General features: G+C 44.9%; 1 protein-coding gene across 1 annotated transcript in view; it reads left to right on the top strand.

Moving 5' to 3' along the window:
- The window catches only part of SPON1 (spondin 1), a 377,921-nt gene that overhangs the window by 23,334 nt on the left and 334,611 nt on the right, over positions 1-19,976 (top strand). The window contains exon 2 of the mRNA XM_004711560.2: positions 1,982-2,088. Within this exon, the coding sequence (XP_004711617.1) occupies positions 1,982-2,088 (107 nt within the window). The remainder of the gene's footprint in view (positions 1-1,981; positions 2,089-19,976) is intronic.

Below are 19,976 nucleotides of genomic sequence, written 5' to 3'. Positions count from 1 at the left end.
TTCTGGTGTTGTGAGCTAGACGCTGAAGTAGAATGTGCCAGTTCCGAAGCTATTTTGCATTTCAATTGGGTCCAAGCAAAAAGAGCCCCAGGGTCATCTGAGACATCAGGAGACACGTCACACAAAAAGTGACCATTGAACTGATAGCTGAAGGAGATTGCCAGGGACAGGGGAGGTGGAATATTTCAGGTCTATGAATAACATGTAAAAAGCATGCAAGGTGAAATGTTAAGACCTTTCAAGACCATGCAAGTGAAATGTTAAGACCTTTCAAGAAAAAAATGTTTCTAAGTAAACTGTTTGCAGTTGAGTGGATTCCAAGTCACGTTGCCCCGGTGTGTCCGAAAAGAACTGGGTTCTGTAGGGTTTTCAGTGGCTGATCTTGCAGAAGGAGATCCATCCTTTCTCCTGAGGTATCTCTGCGTGAACTGGAACCATCAATCTTTTGGTTATTGGCCAAGCATATTTGCACCGACCAGGGATTTCCTTTTCAGGACACTGCCCTTGAACCCTAGGAGTGCAATGTGGAGAGGCAGGAGAACAGGTATACGGGTGAAGCTGGAGAGGCCGTCTGGTGGCCTTTGGGTCTGTGGAGTTCACACCTCACCAGGAAGGCAGTGATGAGGGCAGACATTGATTCTCTCTCTCAGCTGAGTTCTCCAGAAGCAGACTCCTCAGATGAGGATTTGGCTGTATGAGTCGCTAAAGACATGCTAGGGGGAAAGTAATGAGAAAGTGTGGCAAGCAGGGCAGGGGAGAGCAGGGAGGGAACCCAGCAGCACGGTGACCCTTCAGGAGAGTGTCCTTCGGATTCTATAGAGGCATTTTGGAATGCAAGTTGTCACTTAGTTTTGTCTTCATCTAATACAAGGGACTGGAGAGTCTCTGGCCAGAAACCAAACCTGAGGCTGGTCTTCCAGAAAAAGAAAGAAAGAAAGACTAATAAGAAGTCACAGGTGCTAGAGGTTGGAGGCAAAGACACATCAACATCAGGGCCACATACAAACCCATACAAATGGCAAAGAGGAATTTGGGGAGATCTGGATGAAGCACCTATACTGTTTGCTACTTTGTTCCCTGTCCCCCTGTCACTCTAGAATTGTCTTATTACCTTTGAATTCACCCACCCAAACCCTAGACACTCCTAATTTTCTTTGGGGCTCTCTGTCAGTCTGTCCTGCGAGATTCCAATTCCGTGTCCTCATCTCAGGACCGCAGTCTTCTACTTGACTCTGCAGAGTTTCATGTTACGGTGGTTTTACTCGTCACTTTTGCTTTATTGTCCGCCTGACATTTAATAGCTATCACTAGCCAATCAGAAGGCCCTTTCACTCACATGGGGTGAACCGACCAATGCCAGAGCGAGACTCGCCGTTTTTGTGTCTCAGGACTCTTCTCTGGGATAGCATTGCACTGATGGCTCACAGTCTCGGCTACGTTATCCAGGATGGTGATTTTATTCTTTAGAGATTCATTTTCGGGACTGAAACTAGTTTCAGGAATTTGGAAGACTAAATTTCCTTCCCCAAAATGGCATTTCTTAAAATCTCGTAAATATTACCCGTTAAGTGAATTTACTTTAAAAGGCATGTACATATGTAAATATATTTATGATTATGGGGGAAATAGATCTATGTGCATATATTTATAGGTGTAGTAGTAGGGTAGCAGATGGACATTGGGCCTCCACTCATGTACTCCCTTAATATAAGAACACTTTGCTCAACTAAACGGTCTTTCCATGATACCCACCTTGACTGGTTTAAGACTTCCCTGGTGAGAATTTTATTTTAGGCAGTTAGCAGGGTCTGAAATGAAGGAAGGGGGCGAGAGGAGAAGTTTTCTACTGAACGAGAAAATCCTCTCCCCGCCCCGCTGGCCCTCGTGGTCTGGGATGTCGCCGAACTCACCTCCCTCTGATTTGAGACGTGGAAGACCATTGAGCCGTATACTTTTAACCTGCTTTCTTCTCTCTCCACAGTGACGCTTTCAGCTGCTCCGCCCTCCTACTTCAGAGGATTCACATTAATTGCTCTCAAAGAGAACAGAGAGGGTGATAAGGAAGAAGACCACGCCGGGAGCTTCCAGGTAGGGCCTCTCCTAGGCTTGCCCAGTGGCCTCCCTTTCCAGGTAGATTGAAGGCGAGTGGAAGGTGGGCGCAGTGAGGAGATGGAAGCAAAGGAGAGAAGAGTATCTGTCGTGGCTTTTCGTGCAAATCCCACAACCACTGCCCAGGTGTGACAGAACGATTTCCCGTAAAAGACCTCCAATGGACAGCAGCAGAGGCCTCACGCCCACGGGGTTGGCCACCAGACAGGGGGCGCTTGCAGTGCAGGTGAGGGCGCCCTCCTCTGGGCTCACAGTGCCATTTGGCAGCAGGCAGTCCGAGCACTGATGGACCCTGGCTCGACCTGGACCAGGGTTTTTCCTGCACCATAATTTCCTGACGGTCTGGTAATGCTCAAGCGTAAACAGCACAAGAGCTCAGGGCTGCCAGACTGGAGGGAGTTCAAAGCACAGGAGAAGGACTATTAAGGGAATGAAGAGATTGATTTATGATGGAAGATTAAAAGAACGAAACATGCTTTGCTTGGCTAACCGAACGGGGCTGAGTTTAAGAGGTGGTAATGGTCTTTAAATGTCAGTCCTCACGGAGCTCCCGCTTCCAGGGGAGGCGTCCTTCGACTTTGTACAAAAGGGCGCAGCGAGACGAAAGTGGGTCAGGAGAAGAAAGGGAACCTCCAAAGTGGGGGCGCCGGCAGGGAGTCATATGTCGCCGTGGAATCGTCTTCCAAGGAGACGGCGGGAACAGCATCCCCTTCCCAAGGTTGGGAAAGAGGCCGGCCAGTTGTCAGACCAGATCCCAGAAGGACTGGGGCCGCCGTCATAGGAGGAGGCCTGGCCAAATGTGCTGGGACCATTTCTCACCTCGAGTTGCCATTGTTGTGGAGTTCATCTTTATCTGGCATTTTCATACATCGAAGGGAGATTCAAAACAAAACAGCCCAACAGTCCGGGGAAATGATGCATAAACTCGTGTACAAGCCGAGTTCTTCAGCACATTTTTTAATGCAGTTTTTGTGGTGAAATTAGGTGCCTTGGCTGATATTCGGGGCGGCTTATACTCGAGTATATACGTGGTTCCTGGGGACTCTGGTACAATGTAAGGATTTGGCCAAGTCCCGAAGTGTCTTGTTCACCCAAAGACATCTTTGGGTCCTTTGTGGGCAGGTTGGATTTTCTAATCTCTGTGGTGAAACATTTTCATTGATGGAGATTCTGTTCCCCTGGGGCTGTGAATCCCATGGTCATTGCAACGCCTCTCTGTGTTCCTCGAGAGCAGGAGCTTCTTGGTAGGTAGCTGAAGAAGGGAGCCAATGCTGATATTAACAGCAGCCAATATTTCTTGGGTAATTAGTACTGTTAGGCCCTGTGTGAAGTGCTTTACCTTATCTTAGTTTAACTTTGAAAACAACCATAGTCAATAGGGACTATTGTCTTCATCTGACAATCTTACATATAGATCAGGACATTGAAGCCAGAGAGGTTAAATCACTGGCCCAAGGGACTAGGAAATAGGAAGGTCAGGGCTCTCTAGCTATCAGGTGTTTAATTCCAAAATCTATTGCTTCTACCTATTAGCAAACAAATTACTGGCACGGGTGTTTGGACAGTGCATCCGTTTGCTTGTCATTACGGAACAAGGGAGATTCATGCACGAACGCAGCCCATAAACCATTAAAATATAACACACACCCACACACACCCGGGCCGCATACTAATTTATCCGGAGGCTGGGTCAATTATCAGATTCTGGCAGCTGAGAGGCTTCATCCCTGACTGTTAGGAAGGGTGATGTCCTAAGAAGAGAAAGAAGCAGGGGGTGGGAGAAAATAGGGGGGTCAAGAAGACCACGTGTTCTAAGTCTTCACCAAAGGTAACATGGAACTGTTTTAACAAGCTGCTTATAGTCAGGCCTGACGGGAGCAGGTCTCCTTTCTTTCCTGCACTTGAAGAAGTTGGCCGTCCTCCCTGCTTCAAGGTTGTTTCTGCTTATCTTAATCCTGCTCCTTGCAACTGATCGGTGAATACAGGGCCCTGTCCTCAGGCGACAATGAGTGAATATTTCTGAAACGAATGAGAGAACAACTCTTCTGCCTGCTGTCCCTAGCCCTGTCCTGTAGGGCACTGTTTAGAACTCGGATCTCCGTCACCCCTCTTCTTTCTCTTGGCGTTTTGTTTTGTTACATTGAACTTGTTCTTGGAGTACAGTCTCTGAATCTGCAGCTTCAGCACCAGCTGGGCATTGACTAGAAATGCAAATTATCCAGACCCACCCAGGCCTACCAAGTCAAAAACCCTGAGGTGGGGCCTGGCAAGCCACTGTAGGTTTGTTTATAAATTTGGTTGTGGTTGAGAGTACACATAACCCCAAAAAAAGGGAAACAAACTCATTGCCCTCAGCGCTGACGCACAGCCTCCCTGTAGGACTGCGCAGACTTGCCCCTGTGGGCTTCTGAGACTGTAGCTCTTTCAGAAAGAGGAAGCCCCCTCTTTCTCCCCCTCACAATACAATATGCATCAATCCATCCGTTTCTGCATGTAGAATTCCGAGACATTGATTACATTCTTGGACCTGTGCTACCATGCTCACTCTCTCGTCTGAGCTGCTCTTTCCCCATTGACCGAAACTCATTGGCACCCCCTCCCCCAAAGTTTCTATCTAATCCTTCAAGTTACTGTTTTCCATTTGATCCCTTCTAGAGAGTTCTAAAAGAGCAGAATTCATAAGACAGACTTTTATTATAATAATTATTATTAATTAAGCTAAATTATTTATTTTTAAGACACTTTCTGGGGATATGTTTGCTTTAAGATTTAAAGATGATCTCAGCACAATAGGGAGGGATAAAGGGGGAACCAATCACAATGATCTACCTATTACCCCCTCCCAGTGGGGCAGATAACAGAAAAGTGGGTGAAGGGAGACATTGGTCAGTGTAAGACATGAATAATAATAATAATACTTTATAAATTATCAAGGGCTCATGAGGGAGAGAGGGAAAAAAAATAAAGAGCTGATACCAAGGGCTCAAGTAGAAACAAAATGTTTTGAAAATGATGATGGCAACAAATGTACAAATGTGCTTGACACAGTGGATCTATGTATGGATTGCGATAGAGCTATATGACCCCCCAATAAAATGATTAACAAGAAGAAGAAGAAAAGAAAAAGTTTTCCCTATCAATAAGGCAAAAACTTTCCAGCCCTGGGGGAAAAAAAAGATTTAAAGATGATCTCAGGACAATAGTTTCAGGGCTTCCTCCAGTGCCCATCCAGTGCTCCAGAAAGGCTCGAGTCCAGGAGTATTTGAAATTATGTTCTGAATTTTCCCACTTTCGACTAGCATTTGTCGATAAATTCTTTGAATAAACTCGCCACGAATACCTTCCATTTCTTCTGGTCTCATGGCAAAGAGTAAGTTACTCATGGAGGCAACTAACCCTGCATTTCATGTCCTCCTTCTATCCCTGACTCTTCTTTCTCCTCTCTTGCTCCAGAATAGAGACCAATCGCTATGCCCCTTCTCCCCCACGCAATCTGTTTGAACAAGCCCTCCCAGTGCTTCTGAAACGTGCTCAAATTTGAACACCGTTGTTGTACGGGATGCCAACCCCACCCATTCAACATGAATTCCCCCACCATCACATCAACGCATCTGTCTATTCCTATCTATCCTCTTCACGGCTTCCACCAGCCCTAGAGGGATCAGAGTGAGATTTTGTTGTTTTAATGTGAAAATGCCTAGCCTGTAATAACAATGACAGCTAACACTTACTCGGTGCTTGGGTGCTAGATAGTGTTCTAAATGGTTTCCATCTGTGAACCCATTTACCCCTTGGAGCAACATGATGAGGTAAGAATTATTATCCTATTTTTTACAGATGAGGACATTGTAGCTTGGAGCAATTAGGTAGCCTTGCTCAGACCACCCAGCGTTAAGGGCTACAGCTGGGATTCACACCCGGGCGTTCCGGCTTCAGATCCTTGCTCCTCACCAGTGTGTACATGTTGAGTGAAATAATGAGGCTTCCATGGCCTTTGACAGTAGCACTCTCTGTGCCAGGTGCTTTGTAGGCATCATCTTACTTAATTCTCCCAACCACCCTGTGAGGCTGGTGTTGTTATCCCCAAGTTTCTGATGATGAAGCTGTACCACCAGGGAGCAAAGTCAATAGGCCAAAGCAACCCAACATCTGCCAAGGGCTAACCATTGAGCCAGGGATTTTCTCACCCTTCACCTCCACCCCTGCCCTGCCTTTGGGCCATTACTATGTAAGCTCCTCTTGATTTAGCACTCCATCCAAGGTTGGAGGGAAGAGGAATCAGAGCTACGAAGGGGCGCCCTCCCCACCCCAAATGGACAAAAGCTCCATTAGTCGGAGCTTTCAAAGCATGCGTTTTTCCCACTAGGTGAGCATCAAGCAACTCACTCTGAGTTAGTGCACCCAGTGACATCACCTGGGAAGGTTCTCTCTGCTCACAGTGAATTTTTTCATAATAGCAATTTTCCTTGAACCTCGTTGTTTGTGATGGCTGATTGTAGAGAACAGCATGTGGCTGTGAAATTTTGTTTCCTGCTCAGGAAAAATGCCACAGAAACTGTTGTGGTGTTGCACACAACTTATAAGGGCAGAGCTACGGGAAAAACTCAAGTGTATGAGTGGTTTCCTCATTTCAAAAAAGGTGACACGTCGACTGATGACAAACCTCGTTCTGGATGTCTGTCAGTTTCCCAAAAGGACAGAAATGTTGACTCATAGGGCATTTGGAGCTCATTCCACCAGGTCAGACTGTTAATCAAGATTTCTATTTAGAGGTTCTGAAAAGATTTCATAACAGTGTGTGACAAAAAAAGCCTGATTTGTGGCAGGCAGGGGGATGGTTTTGCCACCATGACCATGCATCTGCTCATGCAGTCATCTCAGTACACCAAGTTTTGGCAAAAAAACCCATCATGCCTCTTTTGCCCCACACACCTGACTCACCTAACCTCACTCCAGGCGACGTCTTTTTGTTTCTGCAAATGAAGAGGGACATGAAGGGAAAGAGATCTGATGATGTGGAAGAGGTGAAGGAAAAAAGAGAGAAGTGCTGTCAACAGCTATCCAAAGAGATGAGTTTGAAGAATGTTTCCAAGAATGGAATCGCAGATTTGACAAATGTGTTAAGTGTAATGAAGAGTACTTTGAAGGTAATAAGGTTGTTTTGTTAAAAATATTTAAATACATAGCTTTTGGGGAAAATGGAATTGAAAGATAATGGAATTATTCTATGAATGTGCTGAAGCCCTTGTATATACGGAGCAACAAAGATTTAGATAGAAAAACTTCCTCTTTTAACACCCTCACTCCAAATGTGGCACCTTTGATGGCTCAACAACAGCAAAATGCTAACTCTCTGCTCTTTGGGAGTCCCTGGCTGCTGGGCCTGAGAGGCTGGCAGGCCGATCCCCCTCCAAAGCTGCCTCGGCAGACAGGGTTGCTGATCTGCTTCGAGCAGGAAACAGCCTTGAGAACTCTGGGCACAGTTCTCTGCACACACAGGTCTCCATGGCTCAGAATCGACTCTGCAGCAACTAACTGCTTTAAGTCAGGTTAAGGATGGCATTCCTAGTTCCAGGAGCATTCCTATTCCAAAAGTGACCTGGAGACTGGGCTGTTCTCCTCCGAAGGGCATGAGGCTTTACAGGGAGAACCTAGACTCACCAAGGACAAGTACCACAACAGCAAACCAACTCACTCCATGAAGCTGATGCCGACGCATAGCAACCCTATAGGGCAGGGTAGAACTGCCTCTGTGAGTTTTTTGAGACTGTGGCTCCTTATGAGAGTAGCAAGCCCCATCTTTCTCCTCCAGAGAAGCTGGACCTTGGTTGTAGGAGTTAGAATCCTACGACCCAGTAGGACAGGGTAGAATTGCCCTGGTGAGTTTCTTAGACTAAAACTCTTTACGGGAGTAGAAAGCCCCATCTTTCTCCCATGGAGTGCCTGATAGTTTCAAACTGCTGGTTAGCAACCAAACACAGAACCACGGCTTTTCTGGGTTTAGGTGATATAAGAGTTACAGCTCTCACCACTCCAGGCACAAGGCCCAAAGAGAAAGGGACGGGTCTGCTCGCCCTGGTTCCCACATAGTAGCACTGGTGCAGACTAGTTGTCTCTGGCTGCCAGGGGAGGAAGACGAAGAAAGACACAGGGCTCTCTCTTTGATGAGTAAATGAGTCTACTTAGGGTTAATTGAAAGTGGCAGAAATTCAGGAATCGGATGGCCTATGCAAAATCAACCCACCGACCCTTTAAAATTGCAGTACTAAAAATGAATTGCTCCCTGGAATGCTTTTGTCTTAGCCAGCTGCCTGCCTTTGTCTCTGACCTCCTTAAAGACTCCGCTCAAATATTCCTTGGCCAGGGAAGTCTGGCCCTCTTTAAAATATTCTCTTCCTTCCACTTCTACATTAGATTCCCTGCCCTCCTCCTCTACTTAAGTTTATTTAATCTGATATGCCATGGATATACTTGCGAATAAGTGTATTATCCACCTGTTCCAGTAGTCTGTGTTCATTGGTAGGATTCTTGCCTCCCATGCAGGAGATCTGGGTTCCATTCGCAGCCAGTGCCCCCATGTAAGCCAGCACCCATCTGTCAGTGGAAGCTTGCTTCTATGGTATTGTGATGCTGCTCAGGTTTCTGTTGAGTTCCACGCTAAGATGTGAAATACAGTAGAGTTAACTAATGAAAACCAGACGAATCACAATGACCCAATCCACAGCCAACTGTCAGGTTGCCACGGGGTGGGGCAGCAGACCATTGCTGTTAAGATAGCACAGAGGCCATATCTGATCTCCTTTGGCAACACAAGGGAGGTGACTCCAAGTCTGAACTAGCCCAAGACCAAGACCAAGGCAGAATTCAGACTTACCACCACCCTCCATCTTTCTTTACCCTGTCCTGACACCAACCATTCCTCCTACGGCACAGTTACTTCTCCCTGACAGCCAACCCAAACTAAGTAATCCCCTTTATTAGTGTTTCACGAAAGATGTGGATAGAAGAGCCGTATTTGGAGATTTCACTTCACCATAAGTATGCGTGGGTTGCCTGGAGGTGGGAGCTGACGCTACAAGCACTAGACTATCTGCTCCATGGGGCAGCGGTTTCTATCTGTCTTTGCTGCTGTGTCTCCAGCACGCAGACTTATGCCCAAGACAAAGTAGGCACTCAAGTCTTTATTGAAAGAATTTTAAGCATAGTATTTACACTATACTCTAAGCCACACATTTATAATTCCAGAAATTTGTTTTATATTTAAGTTAACTTCTAAAAGCATCAACCAATTTAGGCTCTAGTCTGCCAGCCCCTGGGAGACGTTCTCATTACAAAGGCCTGTATGTCAGTGGATTTTCCCATCCATCTCATACAAACAAGCATCTCTTCCTGACTAATTCTTCAAGATTCTTAATCACCTCTCTTTAACTTCTTTTCACTCTCTTTATCACGAAATAAACTATTTATTAGATCTCCTGTGTTCTGGAACATGTGAGGAGCCAAATATGTACTTTCCTAAAAATAAAATGCTGTCATGAGCTGGTTCTCAGGAATGCTTTCTATGTTTATAGGAAAAGTGAATTTGTTACATTCACTTCAGTGTACTCATTCTCTTGATAAGAGAGGAGGGTGTCCTATCTGCCATTCACCATCCGAGATAATGGAGTAAAATCTGTGTCTGGCATCAGACCTTTCTCCCCCCTGCCTTGGCATTGTGCCTAGAGGTGGCAATGTTAGACTCCTTCCTGGGTATATTTCACCTGCTGGTTCCAAACAATGGCATCGGTTTTCCCTCAGTGGCTCAGGTTTCTTGAGATACAGAATGCACGCCCCACACCACTCTTCACTCTGCTCTTTACAAATCAAGATACTTTATTATACTGTTTAAATTATTGTCCTTTAGGCATACGGCAAATATATTAAAAATTAAAAGAAATGTATACTACATGAAAATCTACTTAGTTCAGACCCAAAGCACAGATTTCGGATACAAACTCTCCAGTCAGTTGACACATAAGAAGCTTCTTTTGTACGACTTCGGAGAGTGGGCTCTGCTTGGACAATCCCACGTAAGAGTCCAGCGATAGTCTGCCATCCCGTGCGTACATCCTGTTTCCCTAGGTTACCTGGATTCCATTGTTTTGATGTCTTGGTGAGCACTTTCACCTGGCTTTTCAGTTAGGGAACCAAGGTTTTCTGGAAAGCAACATATGTGACATTAGATAATGGATGTTGACACTTGGGTGATAGTCAAACCTGTTGAAATGAAAGAGCATGTCCACCATTAATTGTGTGGATTTGCCTGCCTTCTTGTTGCCAAGCAAGTGTTCACAACAAGAACAAATGAAGACCAGGCATGTGATTCGATTTCATTCACCGATGCAGAGTCACTTATAAGTAGTCTGCTCTGTGGACCATCAAACCTTCTTGCCTTCAGTTTTCCCGCCGCAAGTCAAGGTGACTGATGCATTGTGTATTCAATGCAAGAGCCTTCCTTAGTCAAAGCCTTTGCAAACCGTTTCCTGAGGCCTAGCTTTACCTGTAGTGGCGACAGTGTGGTTCTACCTCATCCTACCAGAGGTTCATTGATGATATTTTGTCCTCCAATGCCCTATATTCCCTCAGAGGCCAATCTTTCTGTGCCCAATGTTCCTGGTTGGCTGTACTATCTCAAAGGCAGAAAAAGCAAGGATTTCTTTGTAGGATTCCTTTCTGTAGCTACTTTGTTGACCAAGAAGAAACTGAACCATCTTCAAATCTACACAAACCACCCATTGATGTACTTAGTAATTTATATGTTTCATGACTAAAGAGATGGCCTTATACTCTTCTTTCAATCTGGTGGAGTGAGCAATTGGAATAGAGCCATATTTGTTGCCATTATTTAAAAGAACACATTTCAAACTCCATTTTGAACTTTTGATGAAAAGATGCCACTCACTTGGATCATATTCTGAAAGACCAATTTTCTTCAGAAGGTTTCCAACATCCCTACAGAATGCGAAGGCATTGTCTTTGGTAAAGAATGGCAGCAAATACTTTTCTCTCCTTCAGTGAAATGTAATTTTTGTTCCAAGCCCAAGTACATTTCTTTTCCTTTAGTCTGGATGCAAGCGATTCTGAAGCCTCCTTGGAAATATTTCATTAAGTCCCTGATCAGATCACTCAATTCATTCTGGTCAAAGCATTCATCGTGTGAAGCTGTTTGCAGTCACCGTCATCGCCCTCGCTGTCTTTACCTCGTGCGATAGCGATGCGCAGGCCTCCCCTCTGGGAGCTATGGGAGTTCACGGGAAGGTGGAAGAGGGACAAGATCTGAGGCCAGAACTGCGTGCATTATAGGAAAGGAAGCAGGCAAATCGCTGTGAAACAAAAGATCATTGTGGACAGAAAGGTGGGCGATTTAAAATCCATACGTTTCCCAGTCCAAGAAGAGAGTTCACAATAGCATCTCGATTCTGCAGACGAGGTCTTATTCTTTGAAGTGTGGACTACAATTTTATAAATTCAGCCTTATCTAAGAAACTAGAGCCGATGCCGTCTATCCAATGCCATTTTCTGAATCAGTGCCTCAAATAACCCCAGGAACAGGCCGCAAAACCAAGACACCAAGAAAAAAAATTGTTGCTGGACTGTGTTATAAATGCAAAAGCTATGAACCCCTTTCATGTTTTTAACGTGTCATTTCGAACACAAAAATTCTCTCTGCTGTAGCCTGAACACGGGCCGCTCTCCGGCTGCCCTCACCTTCTGATAACACACACACACGCGAGGGGTAAGGAGCCCTTGCCTTTGTCTGGGTCTCACACGGCTTCGGCAGATGGACCGGCTCCATCAAATCTAGCAAGACAAAAGCTAAGGGAGACACACAGAATGTCTCCCACTTCGATCCAAGCAATCGGCTGCACTAGAACGGAAAGGGAGGTATGGCACATTAAATACATAAGGAAACAATCACAGAGACCCGATGACTTTCCCTTGCCCATGAGCAAACTCAGAAGGAGTCGTCCTAAGCTGGGACCACAGAAACGAACAGAGCTCCCTGCTTCGCCGCGACAGCTGCATATCCCGAGCAGATGAGTTTGGGTTTTTGTGGGACAGTTTTCTCCTTCCCAAGAAAGCCCACAATACTCGTGTTCTTGGCAGGCGAGATCTTTCTTCCTAAAGACTCAGTCGTAGCAGGCATAATTGCAGCCATGACACGGAGGCACGGCCCCTGGCCTCCTGACTCCCTGCAGGGAGAGAGACACACTCGCAGTACCAGCTGGAGACCGGGTCCTTGGAGCCAGAGGTCAGCTCGGCCTTCACCCTCCAACCCTTGTACCACTTCTGGCATCAGTCCTCCCTCCCATGGCACCTCTGCTTCTCTAATTACAATGAATTACAATAGCCACACAGACCTCACAGGGAATACAATTTGGTGGCTTATTAAGGAAGTAACCGTTTAAATTCAGGATAAGGAATGCTCAGGCATGCCTCTCTCTGGCCTTATGTCCTTGGCTTGGCCTCTGTCCTGCTCTGGGCAAGGGTTATAGAGCTCTTTTAACTCGACCACGCGATGCTCAAAGGCACTCTGCCAGCAGGGCTCCTACCAAAAAGCACTTTTAACTCAACCAAGAGATGCTCAAAGGCACTCTGCCAGCAGGGCTCCTACCAAAAAGCACTTTTAACTCAACCAAGAGATGCTCAAAGGCACTCTGCCAGCAGGGCTCCTACCAAAAGGCACTCGGCTTTTGCTCTGTGGGCAGAAGCCCTTGTACAACCTCCCATCTGTTTGCGCTTCTGCTGCCCGTGCCCGTGCCGCTCTGCCACTGCTTCTCCCTGTCTCTGCCGTCTCCGCTTCATGGCTCTCTGTCCCCTGGATTAAAGGAGGGTCAACATAGAGATCTTCAGTCCAAAGATGGGCTCCACTACTGACTCTTCTTTCCCTCTTCATGGCTCTGGGATGGCGCATTTTGTTGTTGTTGTTGTTAACACATCATTTTATTGGGGGCTTTTTCAGCACTTATCACAATCCATACATCTATTGTATCAAGCACATTTATACATAGGTTGCCATCATCATTTTCAAAACATTTTCTTTTTTTTAACATTTTATTAGGGGCCCATACAACTGTCATCCCAATCCATACACACATTTTTTAAAGCGTAATAAGATGGCAAAATGGACCAATTCTCTCATTAGGGTTCCATTTGCAAGGTCCCACCTCCAAAGGGTGTCCTCCACCTTAAATATTACATTTGCATCACCCTATCCCATTTGGTGGGAGTTTCAGACTATTGCCAATATTACATTTGCATCACCCTACCCCATTTGGTGGGAGTTTCAGACTATTGCCAGAATAGCAAAGTAATTCACTGCACTACAAAAAAAAATGATAATTATTTGTGTGTTTTCACTCACTTAGTCAAGTAATTCCACAGTATTTATAGTATCCTCTAATCTTCCTCCAGAGTTACTATTATAATATACAATTCTGTATTTTTGTATTTTGGATTTAATGTTGTCCTACCCTACCAAACTGTAGGGCACACTGTTCAGTACTATATTTCTACTGAGCAACCGTAGGCTGGCACCTAGTGTGCACACAATAAATATATGCAGAATTAATTCATTAACATATTAATCATTATGTGACAGGCAATATGTTAGGCTAAGGAGGATATGGAGATGAATAAATTAGATATCCATTGTTGTTGCAGCGGTTGTTAGCGGCCATTGAGTCAGCTTCCAGCCCATGGGGACTCTGTACACAATGGGGTGAACGCTGGGCCCGGCATGGTTGATTTCTAGAAGCAGATTGCCAGAAATTTCTTCCTAGTCTCCCTGAGACCAGGTGTCCCCATGGAAAGCAAAATTCTCACATTGACCTCCATATAAGACATAGACCCTTGTGTTAGGAGGTCAAGCAGTACTGGTGTTGTGGTGATTATGCATTGGGCTCTGATCTGCAGAGTTGGCAGTTCAAATCCACCAGCTTCTCCACAGTAGCAAGAGATGGCTGTCTATTCCTATGAAAATGTCAAGGCACCGGGCAGTTCTACGCTGTCCTCTAGAGTTTCCCTGACACAGAATCGACTTGAGGGGAAGGAGATTGGTTCTTGAGTTATTACAAAGTCTAAGTTTATAGTAGAGCTTCCCAACCACGGACACAGCGTGTACTGGCAGATCACAAGTAGGAGAGGCTGGCTACCTGCTTCTTCACCTATTAGAGCAGCAGCATCAGTTTACCCCCAGGGAAAGAAATCCTCACCTATGCCGGCATAAAGAGTCTTACATAGAAATAAGTGAACTGTGGCACGTTTAGTGCTATCAGGGCATGTGTGCAAATAAGAAAACAATCATTTTCAAGAAGCATGGAGAGGGTACAGAATAAGAAATAAAGAGAGACCATTGGAAGAGATAATACCTTTTGAGCTGCTTAATTGGGTAGTTGAAGTTTACAGCCAGATGAGGAGGAGAAAGAATGAAGGCTATTTTTGTCTACCCTCGAACCTCTATTTTAAAAACTGGTCCGTTTTAATGTTTCATAGCCCTGTTGGTGCAGTGTTAAATCACCTGACTACCAACCAAAAGATTGGTGCTTTGAACCCACCTGGCGGCTCTGAAGGAGAAACATCTGGTAACCTGTCCCTGTAAAGAGTCCAAACCCATTGCTCTTGAATCCATGCCAACTCATAGTGACCCTGTATAGGGTGTCTGAGACTGTACATGTTTGTGGGTGTAGACAGCCTCATCTTTCTCCTACAGAGCTGGTGGGTTGGAACTGCCAGCCTTGTAGTTAGCAGCCCAGCACTTAACCCAGAGTGTCACCAAGCTTTCTTCCTATAAAGATTGACACCTAGAAAACTCTATGGGGCAGCCCTCCTCTGTCACATGGGGTGACTATGAGTTGAAATGGACTCAACAGCACCCCCCCAACACACACACACCCCTATTTTCTTTGACAAGAGCACAGATCCTAGTGAGAGCTCCGTAGGAGTTATATGGAGTGAGTAAATGAATATAAAAGGGACAAAGGAATGGACAATGCAAGGATGAATGGCATGCTGTGCCTGCCCCTTCCATTCAGAAGCTCACTCCTGGGAGCCCAAGGGAGCCATCACAAGAGCACATTCTAAAAGCTAGTCAATAACTCCTTCACTCTGCTTGACATTCCAGGTTCCTGGTGAAGTGTCCTCTAAAACTCATTGGTAGGGAGAGTGAGAGGGCCTGCACCGCACATGAGTCTTCGGGCTCTCCCAGGAAAAAGACACCCCACATTGCCTTCAGTTGTAGGGGACAAACTCAGAGTCTATGCCAACTCCTAGGGACCCCATGTTACCCTGTGGGTTTCCAAGGCTGGAAATCTTTACAGGACCAGAAAGCTTCTTCTTTCTCCTGATGGGTGGCTGGTGGGTTTGAACAGCCAGCCTTAAGTTTAGCAGCCCAATGCCACCAGGGGGTCCTTTGAAGGGACCAAAGAGACCTCAAATATAATTTATAGTTCACAAATATGATTTACAGAGAAAAATGTGTTAATCTTAAGCAATACAGAAACAAGATGAAGAGAAAGGCAATTCGCCCGGATGAAGGAGACCATTGGCACGAGGCCACATGCTATACAAAGGTTTACAGAGAAGAACAAGGTTATATAGGACAAGCAAGGGCAAAGGAAACTGTCACGAAAGCATGATTGGTGCCAGATCCATAGATCACAGTTGCAACCAGGCCATGGGGATGGGACCATGATTGGAACTCATACAGTTGGCTACACAGGAGAGCTTACAAGATTGGTTCATGGCTCTCTGACCAAGGCAGTCAGGGTGTGACTCATGAGTATAGGACTCTAGTACTCCAAATTCCATCAAGGGACCCACCCAGGCAAGGCTCTAAGCGCTAGACCACTCCTCTTTGCACTGGCTAAGGGAGTAGTAGTAATCCACTTTCTAAAGCACTCAGTTGGAGTGTGAGGCCTTTCACATTGCTGGTTAATGATCACAGAGAAAGGTTTAATCCTACATGGACACCCCCCCCTCCCCACAGAAGAATTCACTTGAGGACAGCACTAAAGCTACAACTCAGGGAGAGGGACACGTCTGATCAGAGCACAAAGGAGTAAATGAAGGGAGAGGAAGAGAGAGTGGAGCACATCCTGGCCCACCAAGCCCTAAAGACAATGTTCTTTCTCAGAGCAGCTATAGCACAGAGAGGATCATAGGGCCGGCCCCACTACAAGACACGACGTCCCTCACTGACCCATAGTGTTACAGGGACAACACTGGAGACGCAGTGCAGGAATTGCACCCGATCTGATCCCACCACACTGAGGCGAAACTCTAAGGGTGTGCAAGAGAACAACAAGGGGAACAGAGCAATGACGTCCCCAGGGAATACCAAAAATAGACTTTAGGGCAAGGGCATGGCACCCCATCAGATTTGACTGGAAAACACTCCTAAAGGTCAACAAACAGACCTTGAACTATTTACAGGCTTTTCTTTTTGTTGTTGTTTTTTCTTTTGTTGCCTTGTCTTGCTCTGTCTTGTTTTTATGTGCATGTTATTATCTGTGCAGATCTAACTAGATAAGATAGGCGGGATAAACAATCTGGAAAAGAAAACAACAGGACCAATGGTTCCTGGGGGGCTTGGGAGAGTGGGAGGCGGGGGAAAGGAAGTGGGTTTTAACAACCACAGGGAAAAGGGAACAATAAGTGACTGAAAATCATTGGCGAGGAGTGGGTAGGAGGCCTGGTAGGGCTTGATCAAGGGCAAGGTAATGGAGAGGAATTACTGAACCCAAATGAAGGCTGAACATGATAGTGGGACAAGAGGAAAGTAAAAGAAAATAGAGGAAGGAACTAGGAGGCAAAGGGCATTTATAGAGGTCTAAATACATGCATGTGCATATATAAATATATTTACATATGATTATGGGGATATAGATCTATGTGCATATATTTAAAGGTTTAGTGTTAAGGTTTAGTAGCAGATGGACATTGGACCTCTACTCAAGTACTCCCTCAATGCAAGAACACTTTGTTTTATTAAACTAGCATTCCATAATGAAGACATTCCACCCATTGAAGACAAATGGGTGCATAAGCAAATGTTGTGAAGAAAGCTGATGGAGCCTGGCTATCAAAAGATAAAGCATCTGGGGTCTTAAAGGTTTGAAGGTAAACCAGCGGCCATCTAGCTCAGAAGCAACAAAGCCCACATGACAGAAGCACACCAGCCTGTGTGATCACAAGGTGTCAAAGGGATCAGGTATCAGGCATCATCAGAACAAAAAATCATATCATTGTGAATGAGGGGGAGTGTGGAGTGGAGACCCAAAGCCCATCTGTAGGCAATCGGACATCCCCTTACAGAAGGGTCTCGGGGAGGAGACGAGCCAGTCAGGGTACATTATAGCACTGATGAAACATACAACTTTCCTCTAGTTCTTTAATGCTTCCCCCGTCCCCCCACTATCATGATCCGAATTCTACCTTGCAAATCTGGTAGACCAGAGGATGTACACAGGTACAGATAGGAAATGGAAACACAGGGAATCCAGGACAGATAAATCCCTCAGGACCAATAATGAGAGTAGTGATACCAGGAGGGGAAGGGGAAGCTGGGGGGAGAAACAGGGAACCGATCACAATGTTCTACATATAACCCCCTCCCTGGGGGATGGACAACAGAAAAGTGGATGAAGAGAGACATCAGACAGTGTAAGACATGAAAAAAATAGTAATAATTTATAAATTATCAAGGGTTCGTGAGGATGGGAAGGTAGGGGAGAGAGAGAGAAAAATGAGGACCTGATGCCAGGAGCTCAAGTAGAAAGAAAATGTTTTGAGAATAATAATGGCAACAAATGTACAAACATGCTTCACACAATGGATGTATAGATGGATTGTGATAAGCGTTGTACCAGCCCCCAACAAAATGGTTTAAAGAAAAATATAAAATACATTATAAATAAATGCATTTATTTAATGAATGGTCAAAAAAGGAAAGGAAAGGAAAATTATGGAGAAGGACACGCAAGGAACTCCAATAGGAGCCATTTCACAGGCAGCCCCAAACCACCGTCATCCCTCTCCAAACCACACTGATGACTCTGAGAATAAATTGCTAAATAAGCCTTAAATTTTTTTAAAAAAGCAAGAAAGGCTTATTCTACTTTCAGACTGAAAGTGGATTTGGGACTTTCACTGTAACCATAGTCTTCAAAACCTTCGTGATCAGAATTTTTAGCTCTAATACACTTTCAAGCAGGCACACCCCAAGTCTGGGAAGTAGGCTCCTTATCAAGACCAGCATTGCTTCTTTCAATAGAACATACTTGTTTTGGGTTGGAAAGTCAAGAAGGAATAAATTCAGAAAAGTATAATGAAAGAAAATATATAATAGTTTAGGAATAATCGCTATTAAGGTCTGGGCAGATTCCCTCCCAGATTATAGTCATATGTATATATTATTTGTTCAACCAAATATTAGCATCATTCGAACCACACAGTATATAAAGCTGCATTTTCACAGGCTATTATATTATGGTATAGGAGCCCTGGTGGCATAGTGGTTATGCTTTGGGCTGCTAACTACAAGGGCTGCAGTTCGAAAACACCAGCCAGCTCCTCAGGAGAAAGAGGGCTTTTCTTCCATGACGATTACAGTTTTGGGAACTCACAGGGGCAGTTCTACCCTGTCCTATAGGGTTTCTATGAGGCAGAATCGATTCGATGGCTGTGAGTTTGTTTTGGTTTATTATATTATGAGAATATTTGAATCATTTAATATCATTCCATACATGATTTTTGATGCTTTTATAATACCCTATCATATCATTTAGTTATAGTTGATCCAACCAATTCTTTGTTCTTGGGCATGATAAGTTGTTCCAGTTTTCTTCTTTTTTTCCACTTTGACTTTTATAAAAAATGCTATAATGAGCATGTTAACATATACATTTTTTTGTGCATCTGTGAGTGCAATTAGAGGGCCAAACTAAGGTCTTTCTCTTTCCACACACACAAATGTAAGTATATCTGAGCTCCTGTCTTTTTGAAGGGAGTCTTGGGGTTTGATGGCAGTAGTAGTAGGGACACAGGTTATCACTGACAGCAGGAAGAGTCCCTATTTTTAGGTTGCTTTTTCTGGCTCAAAAAGGACCCTGTGACAAGGGAACAACAAGTGATCCAAATCGGTGGTGAGGAGGGTGTAGGAGACCTGGTAAGGCATGACCAGGGGTAATGTAACGGAGAGGAATTACTGAAATCTAAATGAAGGATGAACATGATAGTGGGACAAGAGGAAAGTAAGAGGAAATAGAGGAAAGAGCTAGGAGGCAAAGGGCATTTATAGAGGTCTAAATAAAGGCATGTACATATGTAAATATATTTATATATGAGGTTATGGAAATAGATCTATGTGCATATATTTATAACTTTAGTATTAAGGTAGCAGATGGACATTGAGCCTCCACTCAAATACTCCCTCAATGCAAGAGCACTTTGTTCTATTAAACTAGCATTCCATGATGCTTACCTTCCCGACACAATCGCTGACGACAAAGTGGGTGCATAAGCAAATGTGGTGAAGGAAGCCGATGGTGCCCGGCTATCAAAAGATATAGCATCTGGGGTCTTAAAGGCTTGAAGGTAAACAAGCAGCCATCTAGCTCATAAGCAACAAAACCCACATGGAAGAAGCACACCAGCCTGTGTGATCACGAGGTGCCAAAGGGATTAGGTTTCAGGCATCATCAGAACAGAAAAATCATATCATTGTGAATGAGGGGGAGTGCGGAGTGGAAACCCAAAGCCCATTTGTAGACAATTGGACATTCCCTTATGGAAGGGTCTCGGCGAGGAAACGAGCCAGCCAGTCAGAA

This window comes from Echinops telfairi, unplaced genomic scaffold (genome assembly GCF_000313985.2).
Source record: "Echinops telfairi isolate 266 unplaced genomic scaffold, ASM31398v2 ScPeMD7_60;HRSCAF=208, whole genome shotgun sequence".
NCBI lineage: Eukaryota > Metazoa > Chordata > Mammalia > Afrosoricida > Tenrecidae > Echinops > Echinops telfairi.
Note: the sequence above shows the minus strand (reverse complement) of the source record. Positions and strands in the feature narration are given on the sequence as shown.